This window comes from Rosa rugosa, chromosome 6 (genome assembly GCF_958449725.1).
Source record: "Rosa rugosa chromosome 6, drRosRugo1.1, whole genome shotgun sequence".
Classification (NCBI taxonomy): Eukaryota; Viridiplantae; Streptophyta; class Magnoliopsida; order Rosales; family Rosaceae; genus Rosa; species Rosa rugosa.
In genome coordinates, this window is record NC_084825.1 from 48,269,162 (window position 1) to 48,294,194 (window position 25,033).

The 25,033-nt window shown below is 39.4% G+C and overlaps 4 protein-coding genes across 6 annotated transcripts; 2 read left to right on the top strand and 2 right to left on the bottom strand.

Moving 5' to 3' along the window:
* The first annotated feature begins 3,678 nt into the window (after positions 1–3,678).
* LOC133716917 (uncharacterized) lies at positions 3,679–4,830 on the top strand. The gene is made up of 2 exons (XM_062143553.1): positions 3,679–4,418; positions 4,731–4,830. Exons 1-2 carry the CDS (start codon positions 3,679–3,681, stop codon positions 4,828–4,830), a joined length of 840 nt encoding a protein of 279 aa, XP_061999537.1.
* Positions 4,831–5,371: 541 nt separating this feature from the next.
* On the bottom strand, positions 5,372–9,063 carry LOC133713515 (BTB/POZ domain-containing protein At3g56230). 2 transcript variants are annotated; one of them, XM_062139560.1, is made up of 5 exons: positions 8,588–9,063; positions 8,394–8,484; positions 6,652–8,001; positions 6,041–6,217; positions 5,372–5,930 (listed from the first exon to the last, which is right to left on the bottom strand). In XM_062139560.1, exons 3-5 carry the CDS (start codon positions 6,802–6,804, stop codon positions 5,472–5,474), a joined length of 789 nt encoding a protein of 262 aa, XP_061995544.1. In that variant the 5' UTR covers positions 6,805–8,001; positions 8,394–8,484; positions 8,588–9,063; the 3' UTR covers positions 5,372–5,471. The 2 variants fall into 2 exon arrangements, with proteins under 2 accessions (XP_061995544.1, XP_061995545.1); XM_062139561.1 differs by lacking the exons at positions 8,394–8,484; positions 8,588–9,063 and having other exon boundaries at positions 6,657–6,796.
* Positions 9,064–17,463: 8,400 nt separating this feature from the next.
* Positions 17,464–21,150, top strand: LOC133718326 (uncharacterized). Of its 2 annotated transcripts, none has more exons than XM_062145147.1 (6): positions 17,464–17,885; positions 18,249–18,384; positions 19,357–19,454; positions 19,896–20,031; positions 20,413–20,479; positions 20,974–21,150. In XM_062145147.1, the coding sequence occupies exons 1-6, from the start codon at positions 17,594–17,596 to the stop codon at positions 21,103–21,105; spliced, it is 861 nt and encodes a 286-aa protein (XP_062001131.1). In that variant the 5' UTR covers positions 17,464–17,593; the 3' UTR covers positions 21,106–21,150. The 2 variants fall into 2 exon arrangements, with proteins under 2 accessions (XP_062001131.1, XP_062001132.1); XM_062145148.1 differs by having other exon boundaries at positions 20,416–20,479.
* A 148-nt stretch (positions 21,151–21,298) lies between these two features.
* On the bottom strand, positions 21,299–22,819 carry LOC133718325 (peroxidase 4-like). Its single transcript, XM_062145146.1, has 4 exons — positions 22,445–22,819; positions 22,157–22,348; positions 21,921–22,086; positions 21,299–21,850 (listed from the first exon to the last, which is right to left on the bottom strand). Exons 1-4 carry the CDS (start codon positions 22,652–22,654, stop codon positions 21,465–21,467), a joined length of 954 nt encoding a protein of 317 aa, XP_062001130.1. The 5' UTR covers positions 22,655–22,819; the 3' UTR covers positions 21,299–21,464.
* Positions 22,820–25,033: the final 2,214 nt, after the last annotated feature.

A 25,033-nucleotide genomic window follows, 5' to 3' on the forward strand; every position in this document is an offset into this window, starting at 1 on the left:
GGTGTCGAATGTCGATGCTTTGACGGCGGGGTTCAGTCATGAACCTGTGTTGATTCTGGGCCTGAGCTACGCTTGCTATTTTGTTTGGGCCTTGGGCTGGATATATTGTTGGGCTTTGGGGTTCTTTAGGATTTGGTTCTTTCCAATAACTTCCTAACTTTGTTTGGGGAAGCTAGTGGGCGTAGGCCCAATAAAGGCACTTCGTGTGTTTTGTAGTCTACAAGCTATGGGTTCTTTTTATATCTCCCAGAGTACTACAAGTGAGTGCATTGACGAAGGGAAATTCACAATATTTTTCTTTGTGTTGGTGGAATTGTCATAAGGCTTTCAAATAAGTGAGCTTCATTGTACTAGTGGATGGTGCCCGTATTTCCTTACCTGCTTGACCACTGAGTTAGGGTACAAGCATATAGGGTTTATTTGTATGTGCCGTTCTGGCTTTTGGATTAAACAAAATCTCTATTACTCTGTCAAAATAAATAATAGTTTAATATCCTAATGCTTATCACTCCACCGTTAATCTACCTTCGTATGAACAAAATTCTAGGTCCTCCATATCAATTTATCTTTTAATCTAATTAATCAGGTTCTTACTTTACACATTCGTTGATGTCAATAAAGGATTAAGGCTTCTCAAAATTACGTTACTAGGAAAAGAATTAAGTAAAGTGGGAAAGAAATTTCTGGCAGGGTATAGAAAATAGGGGAAATGATCATTTACCCAATTTCAGCTTAAAAATTACCCACTTGCTCCACTAACAGTTTTTTAACCCCGTTTACCCAAAACACTCTAAGAGATTATTTCCCTAATACCCAATTAATTTTTTTTATTCTATTTAATTTATTTTTGGGACTTTTTTGCCCTCTCCTTCTTTCTCACTTAGAGGGAGAAGTCATCCTCCACCTTGCCGGACTCCGGTGACCAGTGGCCGGCCGCCGACTCCGGTGATGGGAATCCGGCTACCGATTTGGTGACCAGATTCCGGCGTCTGATTTTACTACCCCCCAATAATACCCAGTAATCATATTATTGCCTCCCAATAATCATGTTATTGCCCCCCAATAAACATATTATTGCTCCTCAATAACAATATTATTGTGGATCAATAATTAGTGAAAAATGAAGGTGTTTTGAATTTTGAAAGCTTTCGGAGGTTTATCCAAATAAATAATCTTATTATTGCCACCCAATAATCTTATTATTGCCCCAATAAACATTTTATTGTCCCTCAGTAATCTTATTATTGCCTTCCAATAATCTTATTATTGCCAACCAAATCATAATAAAAAAAAGCAATCACTACTGGCAAAATTTCCTTCCATTCTCATAGTTCACAGTTTACCATAAAAAATAAAGAAATGCTGTGGGTAGCAAAAAATAAATAAATAAAAAAACTAGAAATTGATTTGGGCACCCATAAAAGATCTGGGCACCCAATCACCATCTTCGCCGCTCTCTGTTTTTTATGCAACTTCCTCCCGAGTAAATCCAAGGCCCCTGGCGTCTTGGTGTATGTGGCAATTGGCAAGTGAAGAAGCAACCCAGATTATACTAATGCAAGATCTAGAGGAGAACAAGAACTCAGCGAGGTCAGTGGCGGCGCAGTCGGTGGATCTCAGTTGGACGAACCCGATCTGGGTTGGTTTTCTCGGATCCGAGCTGGAGAAGGCGTTGTTTAGCTGGGGTGGTGATCCATGGCGCGACGGTGGCAGAAGGATGATGAAGCGGTCTGGCGAAATCCGCTGGGCGATGCAGTCAGTCGGAGGTAGAGAGAGAGAGAGAGAGAGAGAGAGACTGGAGGTTGAGATCGGTGGGGGAGAGAGAGAGTCTGAGAGGAGAGGGTTGAGTTTCAATTTAATTGTAGGGGTAAAAATGTCAACAAATGTTATATTGGGTAAATGGGGTTAAAAAACTCTTAGTGGAATAAGTAGACAATTTTTAAGTTGAAATTGTGTCAGTGGTCACAACTCCTAGAAAATATATTTTACCATTTACCAAAGCCAGTCATAGTTATAAAAAAAAAAATCAAATAAATATATAAATAAAAACCATACCAATGAAATTCCAAATAAAAAAAAAAAAAAAAAACCATGTCCTTAGGAGACCCTCACCATTATTGATAGACTAATTATGGCATAAATAAATAACTATACCTAATCTGAGTAATTTTCTTCAATCAGCAAATGCCCTTGTAATCTGCATGCATAATCGTGGACTTTTAAGTGCCAATGCCTCATATTTAGCAGAGAAAAGGTATGTCCCCCTTGTTTTTGAGTTTTGACTATGAACTCCAATGTGTTAATGTGATAGAAGAGAGTCAAAGTCAAGAAAGTCATGGTCAAAGGTGCATACGAAAGCTAAGCAGTACAAATAGGGAAAATCTCTTTTACTGTATAGTCTGTATTCAGTCGCAACGATTGTACAATTACCAAAGAATTTCAATACCAATTGCCTCTTACTTCTCTCTCTGTTTCCTCGTCTTCAACCTCTAGTTAGGTTTTCACTTTTTGCCATTGTTGCTTTACCTTCAAGCTTTCATCATTATGACCTTCAAGGTCATATAGCACAAAGCACCCTTCTTGACCGGGGCTAGATAGGAACAAACATTCGCAACCTCTAACACATCAAGAACATTAGATAAGCTCAGATTTTTTTTATCAAATGACGCTCACAGAACTTCAGTGAGTATGGGATTCGCTACTTAATTGTCAGCTGCGAGAGACAATGCGTAGACATGCTTGTTCATCTTTTCTTCAGGCAACTCCGCAGTATAGAGGAATTCTATGAAAGACTCGAGCTCATCATACTTCAATTCAGGCAATACTACGAAGTCCATGTTTTTTTGTCGTAGAGGTTTGCAAACATCCGATGAGTTAGTTGTTGAAATCTTCTGCTCTGCTTCTCTACAATGAATAACAATGTTTTGAGTCCCTGGCTCCCCACTAGCTTAACTAGCATGTACATAAATATGCTATAGTATTAGTGGAAGTTGATTTTATGAAGAGGGGAAAGAGATAGAGAGAGTCACCAATATTGGCTTTGTGTGCAGGTCTCGAAGGTCCCTTATCACCAGAGCGAATTCACTAGTATGTCATTGTCAATTTGATCTCCAAATGTAGAGGAAAACCTCAGGAATCTATTCTTTTCTCTGGGTTCTGGTATTTCTTTCAATTATTTCAGAGGATTAGTAAACCGTTTTGACACATCCGCGAGAGATTGAAGGAGTAAACCAAATTAGCAACATACGACAAAATAATGCTATTGAAAATGTTAGAACTTTGTTTTGAACTTGTGACCATTAAGAACAAGTCCTTTGGACTTTTATAACTGTGTACATAGTACACATATTAAATGGACTAGTTGAAAGGCAAGGCCCATTTGCTCTGAATGTCTATCTTATAGATATCACAATGCAAATATTTAAAGAAGGGCAAATTACTGGTCACACCCTCATCTTTTTGGGATTCGACAGTTCAGTCCCTCGTATCGTAATTTTAACAAGTAACTCCTCAGACATTCAAATTTCACACAATTTGGTCTAAAATGACCATTTTACCCCTCACTTCATTTAAAAAAAAAAAAAAAATTATTCTTCTCTCTCTCTGATACAAATCTACAAACCCCCTCTAAAGCTCCAGTCTTTCTTTCCCCAACTATTTCTTCTTCAAATTGCAGCAATGGATCCCTATTATGAACAAAGACTCAGAGACGAAGTCATATACCTCCACTCTCTCTGGCACCAAGGTCCCCCTAATCGCCGAAACCCCATTCCCATTCCCTTTCCCAATTCCACAATCCGAGCCACCCCAAATGGCGGAAACCCCCAATTGCCGTACCCGATCGCCGCCCAAGAAGGCCCCACCACCAAGAGGAAAACAAGAACCGAAATTGAATTGCCCAGCAGCAACAAGAAGCCCTCCCAACCCGACCCGCGTTCGGAATGCCCGGGTCCGGCTTTGAACGATGACTCAACCTCTGAGTGGCCCTCGTCTGGGTGGACAGTGACTTCAGCCAAGCTCAATTTGGCTCCAGCATCGGCGGAAGAGCAGTTGAGGCACCACGCGCTTCGGCTACACAACAAGGCCTTGGAGGCCTGCAGCGGATTCTTTGAGGGCAATGCCGGGTCGGGTGGTGGGTCCGAGAGTGAGGAGGAAGAAAAGGATTGCAAGGTTGGAGATGAGGAGAATGAGGAGTACAAGTTGTTGTTGAATTTGTTTGTGGAGGAGAGTGGGTTGAGGAGTTATTACGAGGGGAATTGGGATAGTGGTGATTTCTATTGCTTGGTGTGTGGTGGGTTGGGGAAGACGAAGAGGATCAAGGGTTGTATCGGGCTTGTTCAGCACGCGGTTTTGATAAGCAAGACGAAGAAGAAGAGAGCTCACAGGGCTTTTGCTCAGGTTGTGTGTAGGGTTTCAGGGTGGGTGGGATTTTGGCCGAAAAAAAAAACAGAGAGAGAGAGAGAGAAGAATTTTTTTTTTTTTTTTAAAAAAAGGAAGTGAGGGGTAAAATGGTCGTTTTAGACCAAATTGTGTGAAATTTGAATGTCTGAGGAGTTACTTGTTAAAATTACGATACGAGGGACTGAACTGTCGAATCCCAAAAAGATGAGGGTGTGACCAGTAATTTGCCCTTTAAAGAATTAGAGATCAAATTCTTATCGATCTACTACTCGATCCCGGGGACAAGAGTTCTCCAATACCAGCACATTGCAAAATGCACATATTTAAAGATTCAGAGATCAAATTCCTACCGATGTACTACTCGATCCCGGGGACAATAGTTCTCACTACTACAAAAAGGGACAAGAGTTCTCCAATACCAGCACATAGTTGCAAAAGCTCTGTGAGTGAAGTTGAAGGAGAGTGCCTTGGAGTACATTGCCACAAACATGCGTGAGCTAGTATTTTCCGAGTATTATACATATGCGCTTAAGAAACCACATTCAGCCGTGCAAATCACAAGGGCATCATATCGTTGATGGATGCTAGAAAATATTGTGTGGATAAATCATAGTTAATTAGGTACCCGAGCACCAATATGCAATTTACCGTTAATAGTTTAATACATAGGTCAAATACCTAATCTATCTAGAATTGGCTTTGGTAAAAGAATATATGGATTCTTCAGAATTTCTTTACAAGTGACTCAAAGTCTCAAAATATATGGATTGACTTTTAGGTCCGTATCATGGCTGAATGAATGTATGATGCTGATGAAGGAAAACAAGATCACAATTTGAGCTTATTTTCTATCTTTGATAGCAGTACTTCTATGCATGTTTTTGTTGATAAACATTACCAATGGATTAAAATTTTGAGCTGGCCGGCATGGACAATTTACCAAAAAAATAATTTTAGCAGGCAGAGAACGTAGAAGGTTTTGCTGAATGTGATTCATCCTCTAACCTTTTAGATCAACTTAACTAAATAATGTTATCATGCGGGTATACACGAACAAAACAGTGAAAACACTAACCCACGCAATTTCTTCTAGCATCCATCAATGATGCCCTTGTAATTTGCACGCTTAAATGCGGATTCTTAAGTGCAAATGTATCATACTTAGCAGAAAACACGATCTCTTTCATGTTTTTGACAATGTAGTTCAAGGCATTCTCCTTCAACAGTAGAAAAGAACAAGTGTCTGCGACCTCTAAAACATCGAGAGCATTGGACGAACTCAAAGACTTGAGCATATGGCGTTCACAGAGCTTTTGTAAGAATGATACTCCGTACTTATCAGCTGCAAGGGATAATGAATAGACATGCTTGCTCATCCTTTCTTCAGCCAAGTCACCACTATAGAGGAGTTCCAAGAAACACTCGAGCTCTTCATGATTCAACTCGGGCAATGTTATGGTGTCATCACTAGGAGGGGCTTTGCATCCGTCTGAGTCGAGCATGTTGCTAAAGATTTCCGATCTAATTGCCTAAAGTAAAATATACACGATGTAAAATTGTAAATGCATATGTCCCAAGTAATAGAAAATATGGAACATGCAGGGGGGGATGGGGCGCAGAGAGAGAGAGAGAGAGTTACCAATAACGCTCTATGTGCAGGTATTGGAGGTCTGTTTTCACCAGAACGAAGTTGTATGTCGGTGTGAATTTGATCTCTAAATGCAACAACAAACCCGCTTACGAATTTAATTTTCTCATCCAGTTCTTCTGATGAATCTTTCATATCAAGCACCCATGTTGACACATTCATCAAATTCTGCACAAGAAAAAGAAATAGCAACATATCAAGATGATACAATGTAGCAGATACTAATAAATTCGATTAGTTTTGTACCGACTAATCGACTATAACCAAAAGTTCATAAACTTTTTTCCACTGCTACCGCTACTTAGCAAGACCGGGTTAAAACACGGCGAGGCAATAAGATTTCTGTTACTCATGGATACAAGCCTCGTTTATCAAAGCTTAAAAGTACATACGTATGGTTGGGAATCCAAAATCTGAAGTTACTATGGTACAAGTAATGGTTTGTGAGAGCCAAAATGATTTAGCACAAACGTTTTGTTGTATGGGTTTTCTGTATATGGAAGTAATATATAGTGAAAATGAAGAGAATGATCATAATATATACAGAATCCCAATGAATATCAAGCCTCTTAACGAAGAAAGATGAAATTAACTGAGCTTGCCTTACACAAATTTGCTTTATCAATTCCTTGAGCAGCTTCGAGCTTGTTTATGAAGGAGATGAGGCTTCTAGCTCCCTCATAACATGCCCCGCATATCGTATTTCTTGGAGGCCTTAATTGAGCCGGCATTGAAGTACAAACTGAGCAGTCCATATCTGCCTTAATCTCAAACCTTGAGCAACCACAGTTACAGAAAAAAGAAGAGGAAGCTGTAGGCCGGAGGAGAAGCTGCTTGTTATTAATTTTGAACGCACACAACTTAAATTAGAGGCATTCCATTTTCTCTTGCTTTATGGTAGAGGTTTGTTAGACCTTCCCCTATCCCCTTGGTTTTTTTTCGACAAATTCCCCTATCCCCTAGTTAATTAATCAATTTTATGAACCACCACGAAGATTATTGCCTTGAGAAGAATATTGAACTGTTTCGTATTCGAGTGAATTGACCAACCCAACCTTGACGTAGGCTTTTGAAAGAACAAGTTGGAGGGTGTAATCGTCAATTGGAGGAAATTGGAAAGTTGGTGCCACATTTTTGAGTGAGTTTTAGTTCAGACGTATAAACAAACAAATATCTTATTGCCAACAGAAGAATCAAAAGGTTAGGAAGAAGAAAACGACTTTCCAACGTTACAACAGCAAATATGTGCAAGGCAACTAGCACGTCCCATTTAGTAGGTCAATGACTTAAACTAATAAACTTACACAAATTAGGCTCTATAATGATATAAACCAGTCTGGCCGGTTTGTACACACCACTGGCCAATATGATTGCCACATTCCTGATTCTTTGTGTTCATCATTGGCCGGAATTCATTGATTATCATTTCATGAATAAACGAAGAATTATTTCGTCTACCATACGTGACAATTATTTAGTTTTTTCGGTGGTTTTGGTTTTAGGTGGAGAAAATTCTGACACCCTTTTGATCGAATTGGGTACTAAAACCTTTTGACGTTTTGAAACTACCATTAGTCGAAAAGTCAAAAGAAACGTATTGCTTGAACCAACATTGGTGTACTTATATGTTCATATATTTGCATTATACAACGTATAACTGGTGATCAAAAGGAAAAAACATAGAGAAATTAAGAAACTAAAATAGATCATTTAGGGAAAGCCGACAAATTATTAAGAAATTAAACGTTGAAATGAACTCATCCTAGGATAGATGAACTTAATAGAGATCGATGGTGCATTGGTGGAGCTTTAGTTCAGGCAGCTACGGCTAGCTAGCTGCGTGGTGACTGCATAGTTAATTTGGAGAAGCAGCAGCACTGTGTGCTTCTTCATAGTAATGGAAGACTGCCGCGGCAGATAGGACACCCAGCGTCAAGGCTTGTGCGTGCATCCTACCAACAGCAAGCATTCGAAATTAGTACTCGATCTGAAAATAAGATAAACATCTTCCATCAAAAGTATTTTTTCTTCACAATACTTTTGATGGAAGATGCTTGTTTGAAGCACATAAATTTCGGTTGAAGATAAAGTGCTTCTTGTAAATACATCTGAAAATACTTCATGGGATGCAACTATTGGGTGCTTTCTCCTTTTCTTCTCTGGTTGAAAAAAGAAGAAGGCCTAATTGTGGCTTCCTCATTAAATACTAGACTTTAGGAGGTTTTCAAGAGAGTAATATATGTGCAGAAAATTTTAGCTTTGTTTTTTTTAAATTTTTTTTTTAATTCCACTGTAAGGTACCAGAGTACCAATCAGACTCTTAATCGGATAAGTAGGAACATACCTAGCATGTATAAGCTTAAGGCTGGTCTTGAGAGGTGTTCTTGCAGTTGAATAAGCAAGGGATGCTACAACTCCTGATGCCCATAGTCCTCCTGTAACACCCATTTATTAATTCACATACTTCTTTACTTTTACCCAAAAAATTAAGAAGAAGAAGAAACTATATGATAATGCTAAAAGCACTTAAGCACCCACCAATGCTGGCCAGCTTGTTCTTTGAAACCCAAGACTGAATTGACTCCATCTGATTAATATCTTCCTTCTTCTTCTTTAACAGGTAGTACTTCACAGAGAAACTGAAAGAGAAAACAGGAATGATCGAGTATATATTGAACTGAATGAGATCGATGAGTAGAAAAGAGCTTTGGGAGGTTGGTATATATAGAGAGAAGTGGATGATCTTGGGAAGTGTGCTTGTGTTTATTACTTTGATAGGTTTAGTGTACGTACGTGGCCGCTGGTCTGGTATAGATGGTTTTATCTAGCTTTTAGTTTTCTAGGAACCCTGGTTTTGATGACATAAACTATAGGCTGCTTCCCTTAGTTTTCGGCCTCTCCAGTCTTCAGTGGATTTCTGCTGTGTTTTGCAGACACTATTGGATTGTGGCAACACACCGACCTTTGGACTCGTACAGTAATAATAGGGATTAAATAAAAATCTATGAGCCTTCAGAATCTGAGATAACAGGTCGATGGTGTTTGGTACTGGCATGGGATTTTGATCACCTCGAATATTTAACTCCATCATGAAAGGACAGGTGGCAGGCAGCTAGCCCGCACTTTCATTTTCATGCATGATGATGAAGCAGTTCAGTGTAAAATCAGTGTATGAATTTACCTTGCTGAAAACGTTGAGGTTAACCAAGAGATAATTAAAGACGAGATTAGCGTGTAAGATATGTATTAAGTTATTGGCTAATCACGTACTTGAAGAGTTGTTTGTGTTTAAAATATTTTCACTGCCCCATGTTTTTTTTTTTTGATACAAAAAACAGTTTCACTGCCCCATGTTACTGGACAAAGGTTATGGAATCTGGAGATAGGCACGTGTGTGATTACGAAAAAAAACTGAGAATTTGCCGTCGAAACCAGCAAAGCCACTGGATTTGGTTGAAAAAAGTGAAAGGTTTGAGGACTTGTCGGAAGTTAGTATATTACATCTTAACCCCTTTAAACTTTATGGTGATTCCCTTAATAATATTAGGTACATTTTCTTTTTGGCGAGAAAGATACAATGTAAGTGTGCAATCATCTATGAACTATAGTTCGAATGCTATTGGATGTCAGTAGTTTTAGTCACAAACCATAGCTCGAACGTTGATACAAGGTATTAAAGTCACTGTGATTACATGTATTTTCATAGAAATTGTAGCCCAAATTTTGATACAGGGTATTAGGATATCTACAAATCCTAGTTCGAAGACTATTGGTTTAGTCACAAATGATTTCATTCAATAAGGACGTTCCTTAAGGCCTCGTTTGGTTGGCTGGAATGTCAACATAGGAAAATTATTTATTTTCCTTTCCAGACTGATATAGAATGGAATAAGTTTTGTTATTTCCATGTGAGTATTTGGAACATTAGTGAAAATTAAATTATGGAATTTATTTTCTATTCCTATTGTAGTATTTGGTAATTCATAAAAATGAAATATTGTTTAAGGATATCTCTATTTGTGTTTGGCCCAAACTCTAGGTTACTTGACCTAGTAGTAATATGGTTAAATTAGAAGGATCTAGATTCCTATTCAATGTACTATTACTTTCCTTGTATGATTGAGATTCTATACATTGTAATCCTCTATATAAAGAGACCCCTATTATCAATGAGAATACACAACAAATTCCTCTCAATTTCAGTTTCTCTACAACACGTTATCAGCACGAAGCCCTAACCCTGAAACCCTAAATTCGTAGCCTTCAAACCACAGAAACCACCACCGCCCACCTTGAAGCTCTTAACCGGCGGCGCCACCCCCAGAACCGGCCGGAATCTACTTGAACCAGCCCCCAAGAAGAATCCGTCAATCTTCTGCCTGATTTCGCATCCTTCCCGTCCACCGATCACCGCCACATTTTGTCAGAAGATGCCACGCCACTCCAGGATCCAGGAACCGGTGGAAATTTTCCGGGAACCGGCCGGCAAGACCCCGAACCCGCCAGTAGATCACCTGATGTTTCCTTGCCGGTCTGCATCTGCCAGATTTCCTCCAGTCAAGCCCAACCCAGTCAAACTGCAGCACAGCCCAGCTTTCGGCCCAAAAAGCAATCAGACCCAGAGGCCCAGAAGACGGAAGTAAGCCCAGAAGCCCAGCATCCCAGAAGCTTGCCACGTCAGCGTCCACACAATCAGCGTCTAGTCAGCACCAGACTGCCACGTCAGCAGGCCGGTCAACCTTTTTCCGGCCACTTTCCTGCCAGTTTTCCAGCCACTTTCCGGCGACTTTTTCCGGCCATCTACAGTAATTTTTCCGGTCAAGAAATTCCGACAACTTTTCAAGGTAAATCTTTTCTAAGAGTTCCTGTTTTTGAAGTTTTTCAATTTCTTCTTCTTTTTCTCGAGGACTTCCAACATCCCTTCTTCTACCCCCCTTTCTTTATCATAGGGGAGACCGAATTAAGCCAAACTGTGGGGGTTCGTGCTCACTCTAAGCTTGGAGCTTGTAGAGTCCTCCAAACTTAGAGTTTGTTGAGATAAAACGATCGACTGCAAACCCTCTTGGAATTGAATTTCTTGGAAGTGACTACGCTCGGAAATTCCTAATTTCTTGGAAGCGACTACGCTCGAAAATTTTATATGTTTTCATGGTAGCCTTTCACGCTCCGACACTAACCCTAATTTCTTGTTCTCTTTCAGGATGAGTAACCTGAACAAATTGGTCTTTGCTCCATTGGGAACAACTGGCTCTGAATATCACAGGTGGGCTCGTGATGTCCGCCAGCATCTCAAGGCCGATGGAATCCTGGATACGATTCTCGAGCCTAGCCAGGACGTGCTAACTGTTGAGCAAGCTTAAACTTAGGAAGCAAATAGAGCAGCCTTAGAGGCAAATAAGGCGAAAGCCATCATCCTAATAACTCGTCATATGGATGATTCGCTCCAGTACGAGTGTATGAATGAAGAAGACCCCAGAAGGCTGTGGGTCTCACTCGAAGAAAGATTTGGCAACGTTTGTGACTCCTTGCTTCCTGACCTAGAAGTGAGATGGCATAGCCTCCGCTTCTATGATTTCAAGTCAGTTCTTGACTACAACTCGGAAGCACTTCGCATTAAATCCTAAGAACTATCGAATTGATATTACTGCAGGACGGATCACAAGGTTTCATAAGCTCATTGGAGCTATGAATGTCGCTGAAAAGTATGACAACATCCTTGTGAAGAACTATAATTCGAGATTTGTGGAAATAGAGCATATTCCGGAATCCAATTATAGTCGCGCCCCTAAGAGAAGGCGCCAAGAGCAAAACCCTAACATTAGGGATACTTCTGGACTTTCTGGTCCATATAATCGCTCTACTTGGGAATGTAATCGCCAAAATAGGCGAACACAGAACCGAAGAGGTCAACGTGGAAAGAGAGAGGGAGGCAACGCCTCTGGCCATGTTTGTGCCTCCACCAACACTAAGAGCCATCTTAATGACGCTTTCAAAGCGCCTCAATCAATGAAGTTTGAGCAAATAGATGTATGTTCTCAATATGGAGTGTCTGATCATTGGACGCACATTTGTTGAGCTCGTGAAGAACTTGTCACCGCCTACAAAGCATATTTGTGAAGCAAGAGAAGCTCACTATGTAGAACAAGAAGATCAAGAAGATGATCTAGAGTGAAGGATTGAAGACTACAAATCTGGCTGGGATCAATAGATCGCCAATTCTGTTTAAGTCTTTATTTTCTAAGAGATGTAGGCAATTGCCATATTATTTTTGTAGTAGATGCCTATGGTTTAGTCTTTCTTCAAAGTAGGCGTACTCAATGTAAATGTGATGTCTAGGAAGGTTTTGAGATAAGTGGTAATTAAGCGAGCTTTGCTCCACCGACATCTCCCTACTCACCTGGTCACATTTGCGTTGGAATTACAGAAAGAAGTTAGACGACTACCATTGTTTTGCATTAGCTAAGCATTTGGATTAGATTCTCCTAATGGTTAAGAGACAATGATGTACTCCGTTGGCTTATGAATAAAATTTTAAGTTCTTTTCATTATGACTCCATTTTGATTCATGAGTATGTTACTTTGTGACTACGATGGCTGGACCATCAGTATTAATTCAAGGACATGGAATAGCCCAAGTTCTCTTTGCCAAATGGCAACTTGATTAATGTCACAGAAACTCTCTACGCTCCTAGGGCAACTCGCACCTATGGATAGCCAACGGATTCCATGAGAAAACGCATGTAGAGAACAGAAATGAGTTCCTTTGCAATGCCTCTAATGATTGCGAACGAAGGCGCATCTTAGAGAAGTTTATGTGTCTCTCTAGTGGACTCTATGTCACTATTCGAGCTATTAAATCCAATAAAGTTATGAGAGAAGATCTCTTGGATTTAGACACATATTGGCTTTGTCTCGACAGGATAAGTCACCCTGGTCATGATATGATGATCCGTCTACTAAAGACTTCACATGGATACCCTCGAGCGAAATGAAGCAAGAATCAAAAATTGGTTCCTGGACTTAGCAAGACCGCAACAATTGCAGCATCTGGCGTTGCAGCTGTCTTGGGGCGCCATATGGCCGCCCAAGTCCCTTGTGACAACGCCATATATGGCGCTACCCATGGCCATAACGCAATGGATGTCAATCCCCATGGTTATAACGCCATGGATGCCACTTCCCATGGTCATGACACCATGATGGGTGATGTAGTCACAAATTTTGCTTCAATATGCGTTTCAAACGCTCAGGCCCAACCAAAACTCTTATTGGTTGCTTCTAAGGCCTCTCGCTCATTTTACAAAGCCACTTCCTTAGGAAAATTAGGACTGAGACCGTCCTATGCAAATGATATGAAAATACTCATTATGTTCTTACATAGAATCTGTAGGGATTCTGTGGACTGATTCCACCAACTTGCGGACGTTTAAATATCTCATGATGTTGGTTGATATGCCAACACGCTGGTCCCGTGTTGTGCCATTGTCCACCTGTAATGCTGCTTATGCTACACTCCTAGCACATATCATACAACAACGGGCTCACTCCCCAGATCATCCTATTCCGTCAATTGGACTTGACGATGCTAGAGAGTTTACATCGAAGACTTTCGATGGTTATTGCATTGGGACTAATGTTGGACATTATATTCCCATGAACACACTCAAATGGTCTCGCGGAAATGACTACGATGGTAGTCCAGACATTGGTAATGCGCACCAATTTCCTTATATCCGCCTGGGGTGATGCAATATCGCATGCAGCCATGCTAATTCGTCTACGACCTACCGCCACTCAATGTATCTCTGCGTTACAGCTAGTGACTGGGTACAAGTATTTTGTACTTACGCACATTTGAGTGAGCCATTTATGTGCCAATTGCGCTGCCACAGCTCACTATGATAGGTCCTCATAGACGAATGGGCAACTACGTTGGATTTGAGACTCCAACAATCGTCCGCCACTTAATGCCCTTGCTAGGCGATCTCCTTACCGCTAGATTTGCGGATGTCACTTTGATAAGACAGTCTTCCCGTCGTTAGGGGGAGATACGAACACGAATGTTCAACAGGAACGACAGGAATTGTCGTAGTCTGTCCCCACTATGTCTCATCTCGATCCCTGTTAAAGTGACGAGATCACACAAATATGCTGCAAACATGCCTACAAGGATGGACGTCCCTACGAGAGGACGTAGCGCCACCCTATATAGAGGTAGGCATGGCGCCAACTCCATAGAGAGTGGCACTCTGGCGTTACAGGCCATGGCCCCAGCTAGGATGCATGGGAGGCCCGTGGGTTTCGAAGGATACTTTGGCACATTACAATCCTTTGATCATCGACACTCAAAATACATCTCATGAGTATCTTCCGGGTTATGGTTATAGTTGGGGGACGCCTCAACGTTAGAACCTATTCCTGAGAATATAGAGCTCTATGAAACTTACACTAGTGTACATGAGATGTGGAATAGAAACTCCATCATAATTGATGATGTAGTCGCGCATTTCGTTGCCCATGAGTTTGTTGAGTCCGATGATATCGAACTACGCTCCGTTGATGAATGAATGCCAACGTAGAGAGATTTGGACTAAATGGAAAGATGCGATCCAGGTTAAGTTGGATTCTCTACCGAAGAGGAAGGTTTTTTGAGCCAGTGATGCCAACACCTCCTAACATAAAACCTATTGAATAATGGGTCTTCGTTAGAAAGCGTGATGAGAAAAAGATATGGCAATCTCGCCTTATGGCTCAAGGCTTCTCACAAAACGCCCTGGAATCGACTATGATGAGACATATTCTCTCGTAATGGATGTCATTGCACTCCACTACCTTGTCAGTTTGGTAGTTTCCGAATAACTAAACATGCAGCTTACAAATGTGGTCACTACGTATCTCTATGGGGATCTAGATACGGAATATACATGAAGGTTCATGGTGAACTTTATCTACCCAAGTCAAGTGGCTCTAGATCACGTAGCGCGTTTACAATAAGATTGAAACAGTCACTAAAGTGACTACTTGATTGGGAAGGGATATGCCCACGCGTTTCCATAACAAGTTTCGGATTCTATCGCGGTTCATGTTGGACATGATCTTCATTAGAAGCCCTTAAATAGTTAAGGAAAACCGCTAATACTTGAAATCCGAGTTTGAGATGAAGGATATTGGGAGAACACGATTATGTCTCGGTTTGGAACTTGAGCATCGTGTTGATAGATGCTTAGGCATTTTGACAAGGTCAAACCTTCAAACACCCCCATGATCGTTCGTAGTCTTGATCCTGAAAAGGATTCTCTTCGTTCGAAGGATGATAATGAAGATGTGCTAGAGGCAGGAGTGCCTTACTTAAGTACAATAGGCGCATTATTGTACTTAGCTCAATGCACAAGACCGGACATCTCATTTGCCATGAACTTGTTAGCTAAAGTATAGCTCTGCGCCAACGCGACGCCATTGGATTGGTGTAAAAGATATTTTTCTATACTTGAGATGTACGATTGATATGGGCTTGTTCTATCCCTACAGAAAGATGATGGATTCAGACCCATCACACACCAGAAACTCCGCCAACGCTGGCCTGCGTTCTCTATCCCCTCCCCAAAACGACATAAGTGTTTTGGAAGGTTTTGCTGATATTGGGTATCTCTCTGACCCACACAAAAGTCATTCCCAATCAGGTTAAGTGTTCACCATGGGAAAAGACCGTGACATCTTGGAGGTCTACAGAATAGATCCTAGTCGCTATATCTTCGAACAATGCAGAGATCATTGCTCTTCACGAAGTGGTTCGTGGATGTATATGGATTGGATCCATAATTACGCATGTTCGAATAATTGTGGTTTGAAGTCTACCATAGATGAGCCTACGAGCATTTAGGATAATGCAGCTTGTTTTGAACAAATGAAGCAAGGCTACATCAAAGCGACAACACCAAGCTTAATCAGCAACAACATACTCTCCTCGAGATCAAAGTGAACTAGGTTCAATCTGAGGACAGTGAGGCAAACTTGTTTACTAAGTCATTGCCCAAATCCACGTTCGAGAAACATGTGGCAAGAATTGGCTTGCGGAAATTATCTGAACTCCCATGATCGTAGTCATCAGGGGGAGGCACAGACATCAGGGGGAGATGTCTACATGGTCACCTCGAAACGTGAAGGGTGTGTTGTGCTCTTTTTCCCCTTCGACCGAGGTTATTTTTGTCCCACTGGGTTTTTGTTACTCGGCAAGGTTTTTAACGAGACAACGAGAGAAGCACCGCGTTTGGACAACACAAGGGGGAGTGTTTAAGGATATCTCTATTTGTGTTTGGCCCAAACTCTAGGTTACTTGACCTAGTGGTAATAGGGTTAAATTAGAATGATCTAGATTCCTATTCAATGTACGATTACTTTCCTTGTATGATTGAGTTTCTATGCATTGTAATCCTCTATATAAAGAGGCCCCTATTATCAATGAGAATACACAGCAAATTCCTCTCAATTTCAGTTTCTTTACAACAAATATAAAATTATAATTTTCAATAACACCTTTTTACTAATTAAAGTACAAATATGACATTAACTTCTAAGGAATGTTGGCGAATGGCGAGAGAATATAAATTTTTTAGAGGGATAATTTATGTAATTTTGCCTTTGATGGTGGGAAATTGAATTAGAATACCATCCCTTTCTAGATAATTTAATTCAGGCTTTATGAGGGAGTCAATTTCCAGTCAAACTCATTTTTTATTTCCTTTCCAATCTCTAGTAGTTATAACCAAATGGCATCTCTACATGGAAAATGAAATTAATTTTCATTCCATACCATGATTTCCTGCCATCCAAACGGGTCCTAAGTTGTTTGGAATTGACAAAAGTTTAGGAAAGAAAAATTTATATCATTGTAGTAATTGTTAGACCGTCATTTTTTATTTCTCGTGCGTAAACTTTTAGTTGATAATCTGATTACTTTTTTTTTCCTTTGCTAATTTCGGTTGTTTTCATTCAAACGTATTTATCAAAAATCTAATTCTGTGACAAATGTAGCTGTTATAGTATAAATCTAACTCTTAAATTTAGACGAGTTAGCTCATTCATTGAATCATTGATGTTAAAACAGTATTTACCTAATAATAAAAAATAAAAAAAAAGTATTTTGGTTGTATGTGTGTGCTTATTATCTACAATTTTCTCTTAAGCTAAAAAAAAAAAAAAGAATAATCATTCTTGGAAAAACTTTGTAAAATTAACTTTGGGGGTGAGCCCAGTACGGCAGTACCTATGGGGGCATGTTCTTAAGCGGGCAAATCAGTAGTTTCTCACTCTAGCCCAAACCCGAACCCGAACCCGCTCTCATAAAGCCCATAACCCGAATCCTTCTCACTTATCGTCAGGTAAACCAAAACCAATCCAGGTCTCCCACATAAAATTCCTGACTTTCTCTCTTCGAAACAGATTTTCCCGCCATCCCAAGCTTCTCTCGCACACTTTCTCTCTCTCTCTCTCTCTCTCTCTCTCTCTCCCTTAACTTTCATATAAAAGCCCAAAGAGAAATCCAGAATGAACGGAGTTCGACGAAGTAACAGAAAAACAGAAATGGAAGCTTCACTGAGAAAGCTGAAGCCTCTCTCCGATTGCAGCAACACCGTTACCGTCGCCGTCACCGATAGCACCGCCGCCTCCGCCTCTACGCAGTCGTCCACGGCCTCCTCCGGTACGATCAAACGCCAGAACCCGACTCTTTCCTCCGTCGCCAAGACACTGCACGCCTCCTTGACTACCAAAACCGACGCCGTTTCGGACCCTAGGGGATCCGCTCCTTCTACTCCTCTGGCTTCCTCCTCCGTTTCAGGTAATTTGTCTCCTCCGCTTCGTTTTTGTTCTTCGTTTACGGATGGAGAGGGCTGGGTGTTTAGTTTCAATTGCAGAATCTAGGGTTTCTGAAATTGAATACGTGGATTTTGGGATTGAGTTGTGAGTTATTTGATTTTGGATCTGGCAAGTTGATAAACCTTCTTAGAATTCGTTTTCATTCAATTCAGACTGAAATTAGTAGAGATTGGATTCTTCTGACTCTCGGTGTTAGTTAAATTGAACTTGATGCCATGCCCAGATACAACTGTAAATCCTCCTATAACTTTATTCCGTGCCGATTGTTGAAAATTGAATATGGTTTCAGAGCTTAGTGAGTAAATTCTGTGTTTTGTGAGGTTAGGTTCCAGCGATTATGAGGTTTCGGAGCCTTCTTCAGTGTACAGTCAAAGACAAACGGCACTAAAAAGGAAGACTACAGGGAAGGAAAATGATGTACAATTTAGTTGCCCTCGTACACCAAAGACCCGGAATGTTGGGTAAGCCTCTGATTTCGTATGTGTTACATTTGCTGCTCAGCAATCGTTGGATTATCATCACTATCATAATTGCAGAACAAAAGAGCATATATAGAAAGTATTGTATTGATTTCTGCCACTAGCTCATTTTCTAGACTTTTTACTTATGCCAATGAAACTTGTGATAAACTATTGTTCCGACCGCCAATAATTAGTCTGAAGAGACCTGAGAAAACTATGTTAGAAAAGATGATGGTGGAATAAAGATGGGTTGGATGATCTATGCTTTCAGGTGTCAAAAGGTTTATTTGTTGATAGGTGAAGATGTAGATGGTTTACTGGTATTACTTTTTTTAATTTCGTCAAAATTTTTGTTACTTATTTACCCTAATTTCAGTTACTGTCAATTGTAATTGGAGAAATTTACAGTTTTGAGTCATTTGATGCACTCTGATGTGAAATGAAGGGTGGTAATTAAGTATTTAAATGATTGAAGATTTATGAGAAAAAAAAAACTATAATCAGGCCTCTCTAGATCTCAAGTTTAGCTGCTATCTATATTGGGAGTCATTTTAACAAAGGAGCACTAGGATTATATCACCATTGTGTTCTTAAATGAGATAGGGGCAGGTGGAGGTTTATTGATAGTTCAGTTTTCATGACTAAGCTACCTTGTTGTAAGGAGTTATTTATCAAACATTGGGGGTTGCTAATATAAGAGTAGGATAAAATATTGATTCTGAAGGTGTAATCCTATAGCGTACCGCTTGAGTAATCCACTTGAATCAGCAAGCTTGACATGCAAAAGTTACTGGTTCCCATAACTTCTACTATTTCCATTCTCCATTCTTCATGCTTCTAGGTTGTTATTCTATTTATGTGGATATTATTGTACATAGATGGATGCGAGACATATTTTCTCCTTGCTAGATCTTAGAATGTCTTTCCATGTATTACTGATGTTGTTGTATGTATTCATTGCATGCAAAACAGGAAAAAAACTAAACAAGATGGACATAACATCCAATCTGAGATGGACAGAACACCAATTGCTTCCGCTCCTACACCTCGCATTTCATCATCAAGTTCTGGTAATTTGTTTACTCCACTTTGACTTTATGCCTTTCTAGTTGGATTGGTCATATCGAGATCCAATCTTAGACAAAATCAGAAACCTAGATTTCTCTTATCGAGATTCAATGTCATAGCTGTGTGACCCTGTGCCTTTCTAGGAAATTCAATTGGCTCAGTAGCTTCTCGATACTTAAGTTGGCTGTATTTGGTACTGTTGCTGTGATATATAGATTGGCTCTGCTTATGGTTATTTTGAGTTTTGTGCCTGCTGTGATATTATTATGAATATCGTACTAAGGTTCCAATAGTTGCACAAATCATTATACTCTGTGTGACTAATTACCTTGATGCTATGATCATATACAACTTGCAACTCCTCTATATAATGTTCTTCAAAACCATTTATTTGAAAACTCTTTTCGGTTTGGGACCTTAGAGTCTGCTGTTTGTGAGTTCAGATACCAGTAATCGTGAGGTATATGAACCTCATTCAGTCTATACTCGAAGACAGACTGCATCGAAAAGAAATAGCAAAGGGCAGGAAAACATTGGAGCTTCTAGTTGCCCTCCTGCACTGAAGATCCGGAATACTTGGTTAGTCTCATTTCCTTTACTGTAAAAGATAGTATTTGAGGTTGATATTGGAAGAGTAGGATAAGATATTGATTCTCAAGGAGCAAGGGCCGCATACTTGAGTGATCTGCTGAGATACTTATTAGTAACACCCTATGTTGTTTGAATGAGTGAGTTCTAAAATCACAATTTGTTGCTTCTTCAATGTAGCCATAACTCTTTTTATTTATTTATTTATTTTTCTTTTTTTCCTCTTCATGCTCGTATACTGATATTATATTATTGTGGATATTTTACATATCTATGCATGTGAGAAAGGCTCATTTTGCCCGATTCATGACATGTTTTTCCCTGTTGCCTGAAGTCTTTACTAATGATCATATTTGTTCCTTGCACTTAAAGCAGGGATAACTCATATGAAGATGGATACAACAGTCTATCAAGGAAATCCAAGGCTTCTTGCAGAAAGGTGTGTTTTTACTTTTTATCTTTCTTGGCACATGACTTATACACTCATTCGGTCAGTGTTTATTCCTTCTCAGCCTTGTGCTTTTTTGAGTAATCTATACGTACCTGGGTATATGAAATAACATGGTATTCTTCCGTCTTGACACACTTTGAAGGCTTATGGCACAATTGCTTGGTTCTTTGAAATGTGAATTTGAGTTGTTTGAGCTGTATTCTGAGAGATATGTACTCGTTGCAATAACTGTGCTGATTTTGGAGCTGAATGTCATATTCTTACTATCTTGTAGATTTTGTGTGTAAAAGAATTGGACATAAAGTATATAGGGGAACTAGTCCACATTATTATAAGATGGGTTGTTTATTGCATCTCAGTTGTGTAAAGTTTAAACAACGCTGACAGTTATAAGGTCCATACTTTATCCTAGGAGGTTGTATGTTTTTTGAATCACTGAGTTGATATTTGTCTCACTTTTGATCCATCTGTAATATGTGCAGAAGGTTGTACCAACTAAAAAAGAAGCTTCTGAGTACACTTCGCCAGACCTTGAAAAGCAGAGAGCTTACTTTGCAGAGCTTGATAAATATGAACTGCCAGTAGAGGAGGCTGAAGAATGGGAGTTGGATTGAATGGAAGAGCGCTAGTGCTTCTTATGGATGAGCAAAGCAGTCCAATCTTTAGTGTACTCTGTATAGTCAGAATAGTGTGCAGTTGACCGGTTATAAAGTAACTACCATACCACCACTTTCCAGTTTAATATCTATGCAAGTCTTTGATGGTTATAAATAGTTTCTTATGTAAAGTCTTTGAACGTACAGAGTATTCAGGAAGAAAGTAGTTCACTCTTTACGTATAGTTCATTGTGCTTGGCCATGATATCAATATACCACAAAGTTTTGGAAAGAAAATGGTGGCTGGATATGTTACAAGTACATATCCATCTTATTGTTCATGTCTACTTACATATTTGAATGCTACTTTGTTACTTCTAATTGACTTTTCTGCAATTGATTCTGATTTCACCCTGGCTTCCTGTGAGAGGCTTTATATTTCCCATTTTGACCATGGACTTGGCAAAGTCCTCGAAGAATTTGAAAGTGTCGCTTGCGTATATTTTTACCAGAGCATCTGCAGATGTTCCGTTGAAGAGCTCCTGGTCTGAATGAAGAAGACCCTTTTCTTTCAGCAGATTCTTGTAATATAAATTGTCAAAATATGTTGGGGTCTGGAGGTCAAGGCTTGCAAGGTTGTTATCATTTCCGGTTATTGGGCAATTGCTCTGCAATGACTTGGCAAAGACGGCATCAATAGTGGTGTCGTTGTAGATGCGTGCTCGGAATGATGTGCATCTTGCCAGGCCAATGGTGTGAGATCCTACAAATTGCATGAACTCAAATGAGCCACTTTCCAAAAACATAGAGCTGTTTCATATTCCATTTGTTACCTGCAAGTGCGACTAAATCCCTCGAGGATAGACCCTGAGCAGCAAAGCTCGAGAGGAGACTGCTTATATTTGATGTGGGTGGAGGGATGGAGGTGTTTGCAGCACTCCTACTAGCACTGGTGGAATCTCTTCTTCCCAAACCAACGTTCCATGAAGGACCTCCCAACTGTGATTTAAACGCCATGAAAAATAATGACTACATGACTTGAAGATATGATTCAAAATGCTATACTTACATGTACTACAGAGTCACGCGCAGCTAGAGCAAGAATATCAGCACACGACACCACTCCGGGGCATGCCTTCTCAAGCTTGGCTTTAATCTGATCAACTACTTCAAATCCTCTGACCGAGTTGTTATTTGGAACTGCTGTTTTCTCACCAATAAAGCCTGGTGTATCATCCAGCAGTATTGAAGCATCACAGCCCTGAAATTTTTCAAGGAAACCCCAAGTACAATTGAGAACATCACTAGACAAATGCAAGTGAATGAAGCTATGTTATATCTGGCTAGTAGTACTCACATTTACAAAGCAATCATGGAAATGCAGTCGGAGTAACGAAGCCCCTATGCGTGTTTCGTTCTTAATTGCTGCGATAACTTCGCCTTGCACGATAGACAATGCATTTGGGCATTTAGATGAGTAGTACTTTGGAGATAGCTTGCCATTAATGTATTGAATAAATGCACCAGCAAAGACCAAGATAAGCAGGAGTAATTTGTAAGAAGCCATGCTATACTGCACTGCACTTCTCTAATTTCACACACATATATACACTACATGTTGCGTGCCTAATAAGCAGGAGTAACTTGAAAGAAGACCAAGGTATGTAGGAGTAACTTGTAAGAAGCCATGTTATACTAGTATACTGCACTGCACTTCTCTATTTTCACACACACATATACACTACATGTTGCGTGCCTAATAACCACAAAGGTCAGAACTCACAATACAAATAATGCAGTGATTATTGACGGGTTAGTTAATCTGTCTGATTTTTCATTTATTAATATGTAAAGGGACTAAAGCCTAAAGGTACGTACCAAAAAGAAGAAGACATTTTTCAATTTTTCAATAAAGTGCATGTCTTTAGTTAAAGGGAAGGTTGAAATGTCCCTCTTTTGGGAACCTCTAGGGGTGAAGTCACATATGCATTATAATTGAAATATTTTTTTTAAAAAAAAAAAAAACCTTTTTACCTGCAGTGTCAAGGTGTTTGTTTTCTTTTTTCCTTTTGGTAGTGCCAAGTTTTCTTTGGAGATTCAGATAAAAAGAAGGAAAACAAAAAGTTTTCTTTGGAGATGATTTCATTGATAGGGCAGCAGTATAATGGGTGTGATAATGAAAAATAAATTTCAGAGAAAATTTGGCCCAAAGTTGCATGCAGGCTCTTTATGTGAATTTGGCCCAATACAAAAACATATCCATTAGGTGTGAATCTATGCAAAGCCCGCCCCAACTTGGTGCTTCGATTCCATCTAGAACAAGTACGGTAGGTCGGGTCCATGGTGCTTCCATTCCATCTAAAACGAGTAGGGTAAGTTGGATCCATGGACCATACAATCATTCACAAGGCTTTCAACTGGTTCGGGCTTTCATTCCCTCAACATCAAAAATGTAGATACGATAAATTACGAAGTCGTTTTCAACTTGAAATTCTCTCGTGCCAAAAGCTTATCATTCCTAGAGCATGATTTTTAGAAGGGGAGTGAAAAAAAATATGGAGTGTGGATTGTAAATTAGGGAGTGTGAATTTCACTTCCCTTTTTGGAATTTATTTCAATTGACGGAATACCAAAATCTCCAACTTTTTTTTTTGGATCAAATCAATAACTCCAATACAACAAATAGTCTATTGTGAGTCGAACTCACGACCTCTCACTTATAAGGAGGAGACTATGTCACTAGACCAAATGGTACTGGGCACCAAAATCTCTAATTAATTATTTTTGATGAATTTTGTTGTTTTCTAACTTTGAAATATAATTTTTTAAATGGTGCTGTGATATTTGAGTTCTGCCAATTCGAGAAGAGTTTAAAAATTAGAAATTAGTATTTGAGGGTGGAGAAATTTTTGTGAGAAAATAAGAACATGCAATTTTAACCAAAAATCATGTGCTATAATCCACAATTTTGGGTCTTTTCTATGATGATTTTTGAACTTTCCATTTGGTTTTAGATTTTATTTTATTATTATTATTTAAAAAAAAAAAAAAAGTTACAGGGTCCATATTGCACGAGTTGGGACATGAAATGTATAGGGTTTAGGGTGAGCCAATACCCACAGCATTCTGTCCCCGATAGAGCCAATAGCCATGAAAATCTAGTTGTGGCTATAGGCCAAATAACTAGTAATGATAGTTAGTTTCTGTAGTTTTAAACTCTCTTTATTTTTTCACCTTAAGAAGTGAAAATTTTGTATATCTAACCCTTTAATGGAGTATCGATCAACTTCAACATATTTGATCCAGTCATGTTAAACGGAATCATAAACTACGTAAATACTAGCCATGTTATCACGATGTAAAACCCATGAGCTGCTTAGACTAATCAAAACATGGGGAAATAATTACAATCAATCAAAGTGAACAGGTACTCTTCTAGATTATGGTCCCTGCTTCCAAGTTCCTCTAAAGTTCATCTTAGTTAATGTGTTGTCTTGTTGGAGTGGGAACTGGAAACAGTGATGTTCGATCGATGTCAATAGTTACTGTGACCACTACCATTCCTGAGCGCAACTTGCTTGGATTGCAATGGAGCTACTCCCAACTTGCAAATTATTAGAGCAACTCAATCACTTGGGATCATTTTTGTCACATAGTACCTCATGATTTCAATACTATTGAATTCAATAAAATGTGAAGAGTGCAAGGCTATCTATTTATGCATGCAATACTAGATTACATTTTTTAGAAAGCCAGATATTTAACACGGCCGGCCTAGCTCTCCCAGCAAAGCAATGAAAGCATCCCAATTAACTATGAAGTTAACATTATCAACGTTACAATTGCAAAATAAACTATACAGGTTTATATCTACATGCATATATACGTACATTTCATATTAGATACATTTTCTTTTACAAAATTTAACCGTTAAAAATTAAAAATA

Coding starts and splice junctions, on each gene's coding strand:
- LOC133716917 (XM_062143553.1), top strand. CDS start 3,679: ATGGATCCCTATTATGAACAAAGACTCAGAGACGAAGTCATATACCTC. Junction 4,419..4,730: donor GTTGTGTGTAGGGTTTCAGG/GTGGGTGGGATT, acceptor ACATATTTAAAG/ATTCAGAGATCAAATTCCTA.
- LOC133718325 (XM_062145146.1), bottom strand. CDS start 22,654: ATGGCTTCTTACAAATTACTCCTGCTTATCTTGGTCTTTGCTGGTGCA. Junction 22,087..22,156: donor CGCGTGACTCTGTAGTACAT/GTAAGTATAGCA, acceptor TTTAAATCACAG/TTGGGAGGTCCTTCATGGAA. Junction 21,851..21,920: donor GGATTTAGTCGCACTTGCAG/GTAACAAATGGA, acceptor TGCAATTTGTAG/GATCTCACACCATTGGCCTG.
- LOC133718326 (XM_062145147.1), top strand. CDS start 17,594: ATGAACGGAGTTCGACGAAGTAACAGAAAAACAGAAATGGAAGCTTCA. Junction 17,886..18,248: donor GGCTTCCTCCTCCGTTTCAG/GTAATTTGTCTC, acceptor TTGTGAGGTTAG/GTTCCAGCGATTATGAGGTT. Junction 19,455..19,895: donor CATTTCATCATCAAGTTCTG/GTAATTTGTTTA, acceptor TTGTGAGTTCAG/ATACCAGTAATCGTGAGGTA.
- LOC133713515 (XM_062139560.1), bottom strand. CDS start 6,804: ATGGACTGCTCAGTTTGTACTTCAATGCCGGCTCAATTAAGGCCTCCA. Junction 6,218..6,651: donor ATAAAGCAAATTTGTGTAAG/GCAAGCTCAGTT, acceptor TTTCTTGTGCAG/AATTTGATGAATGTGTCAAC. Junction 5,931..6,040: donor CTGCACATAGAGCGTTATTG/GTAACTCTCTCT, acceptor ATTTTACTTTAG/GCAATTAGATCGGAAATCTT.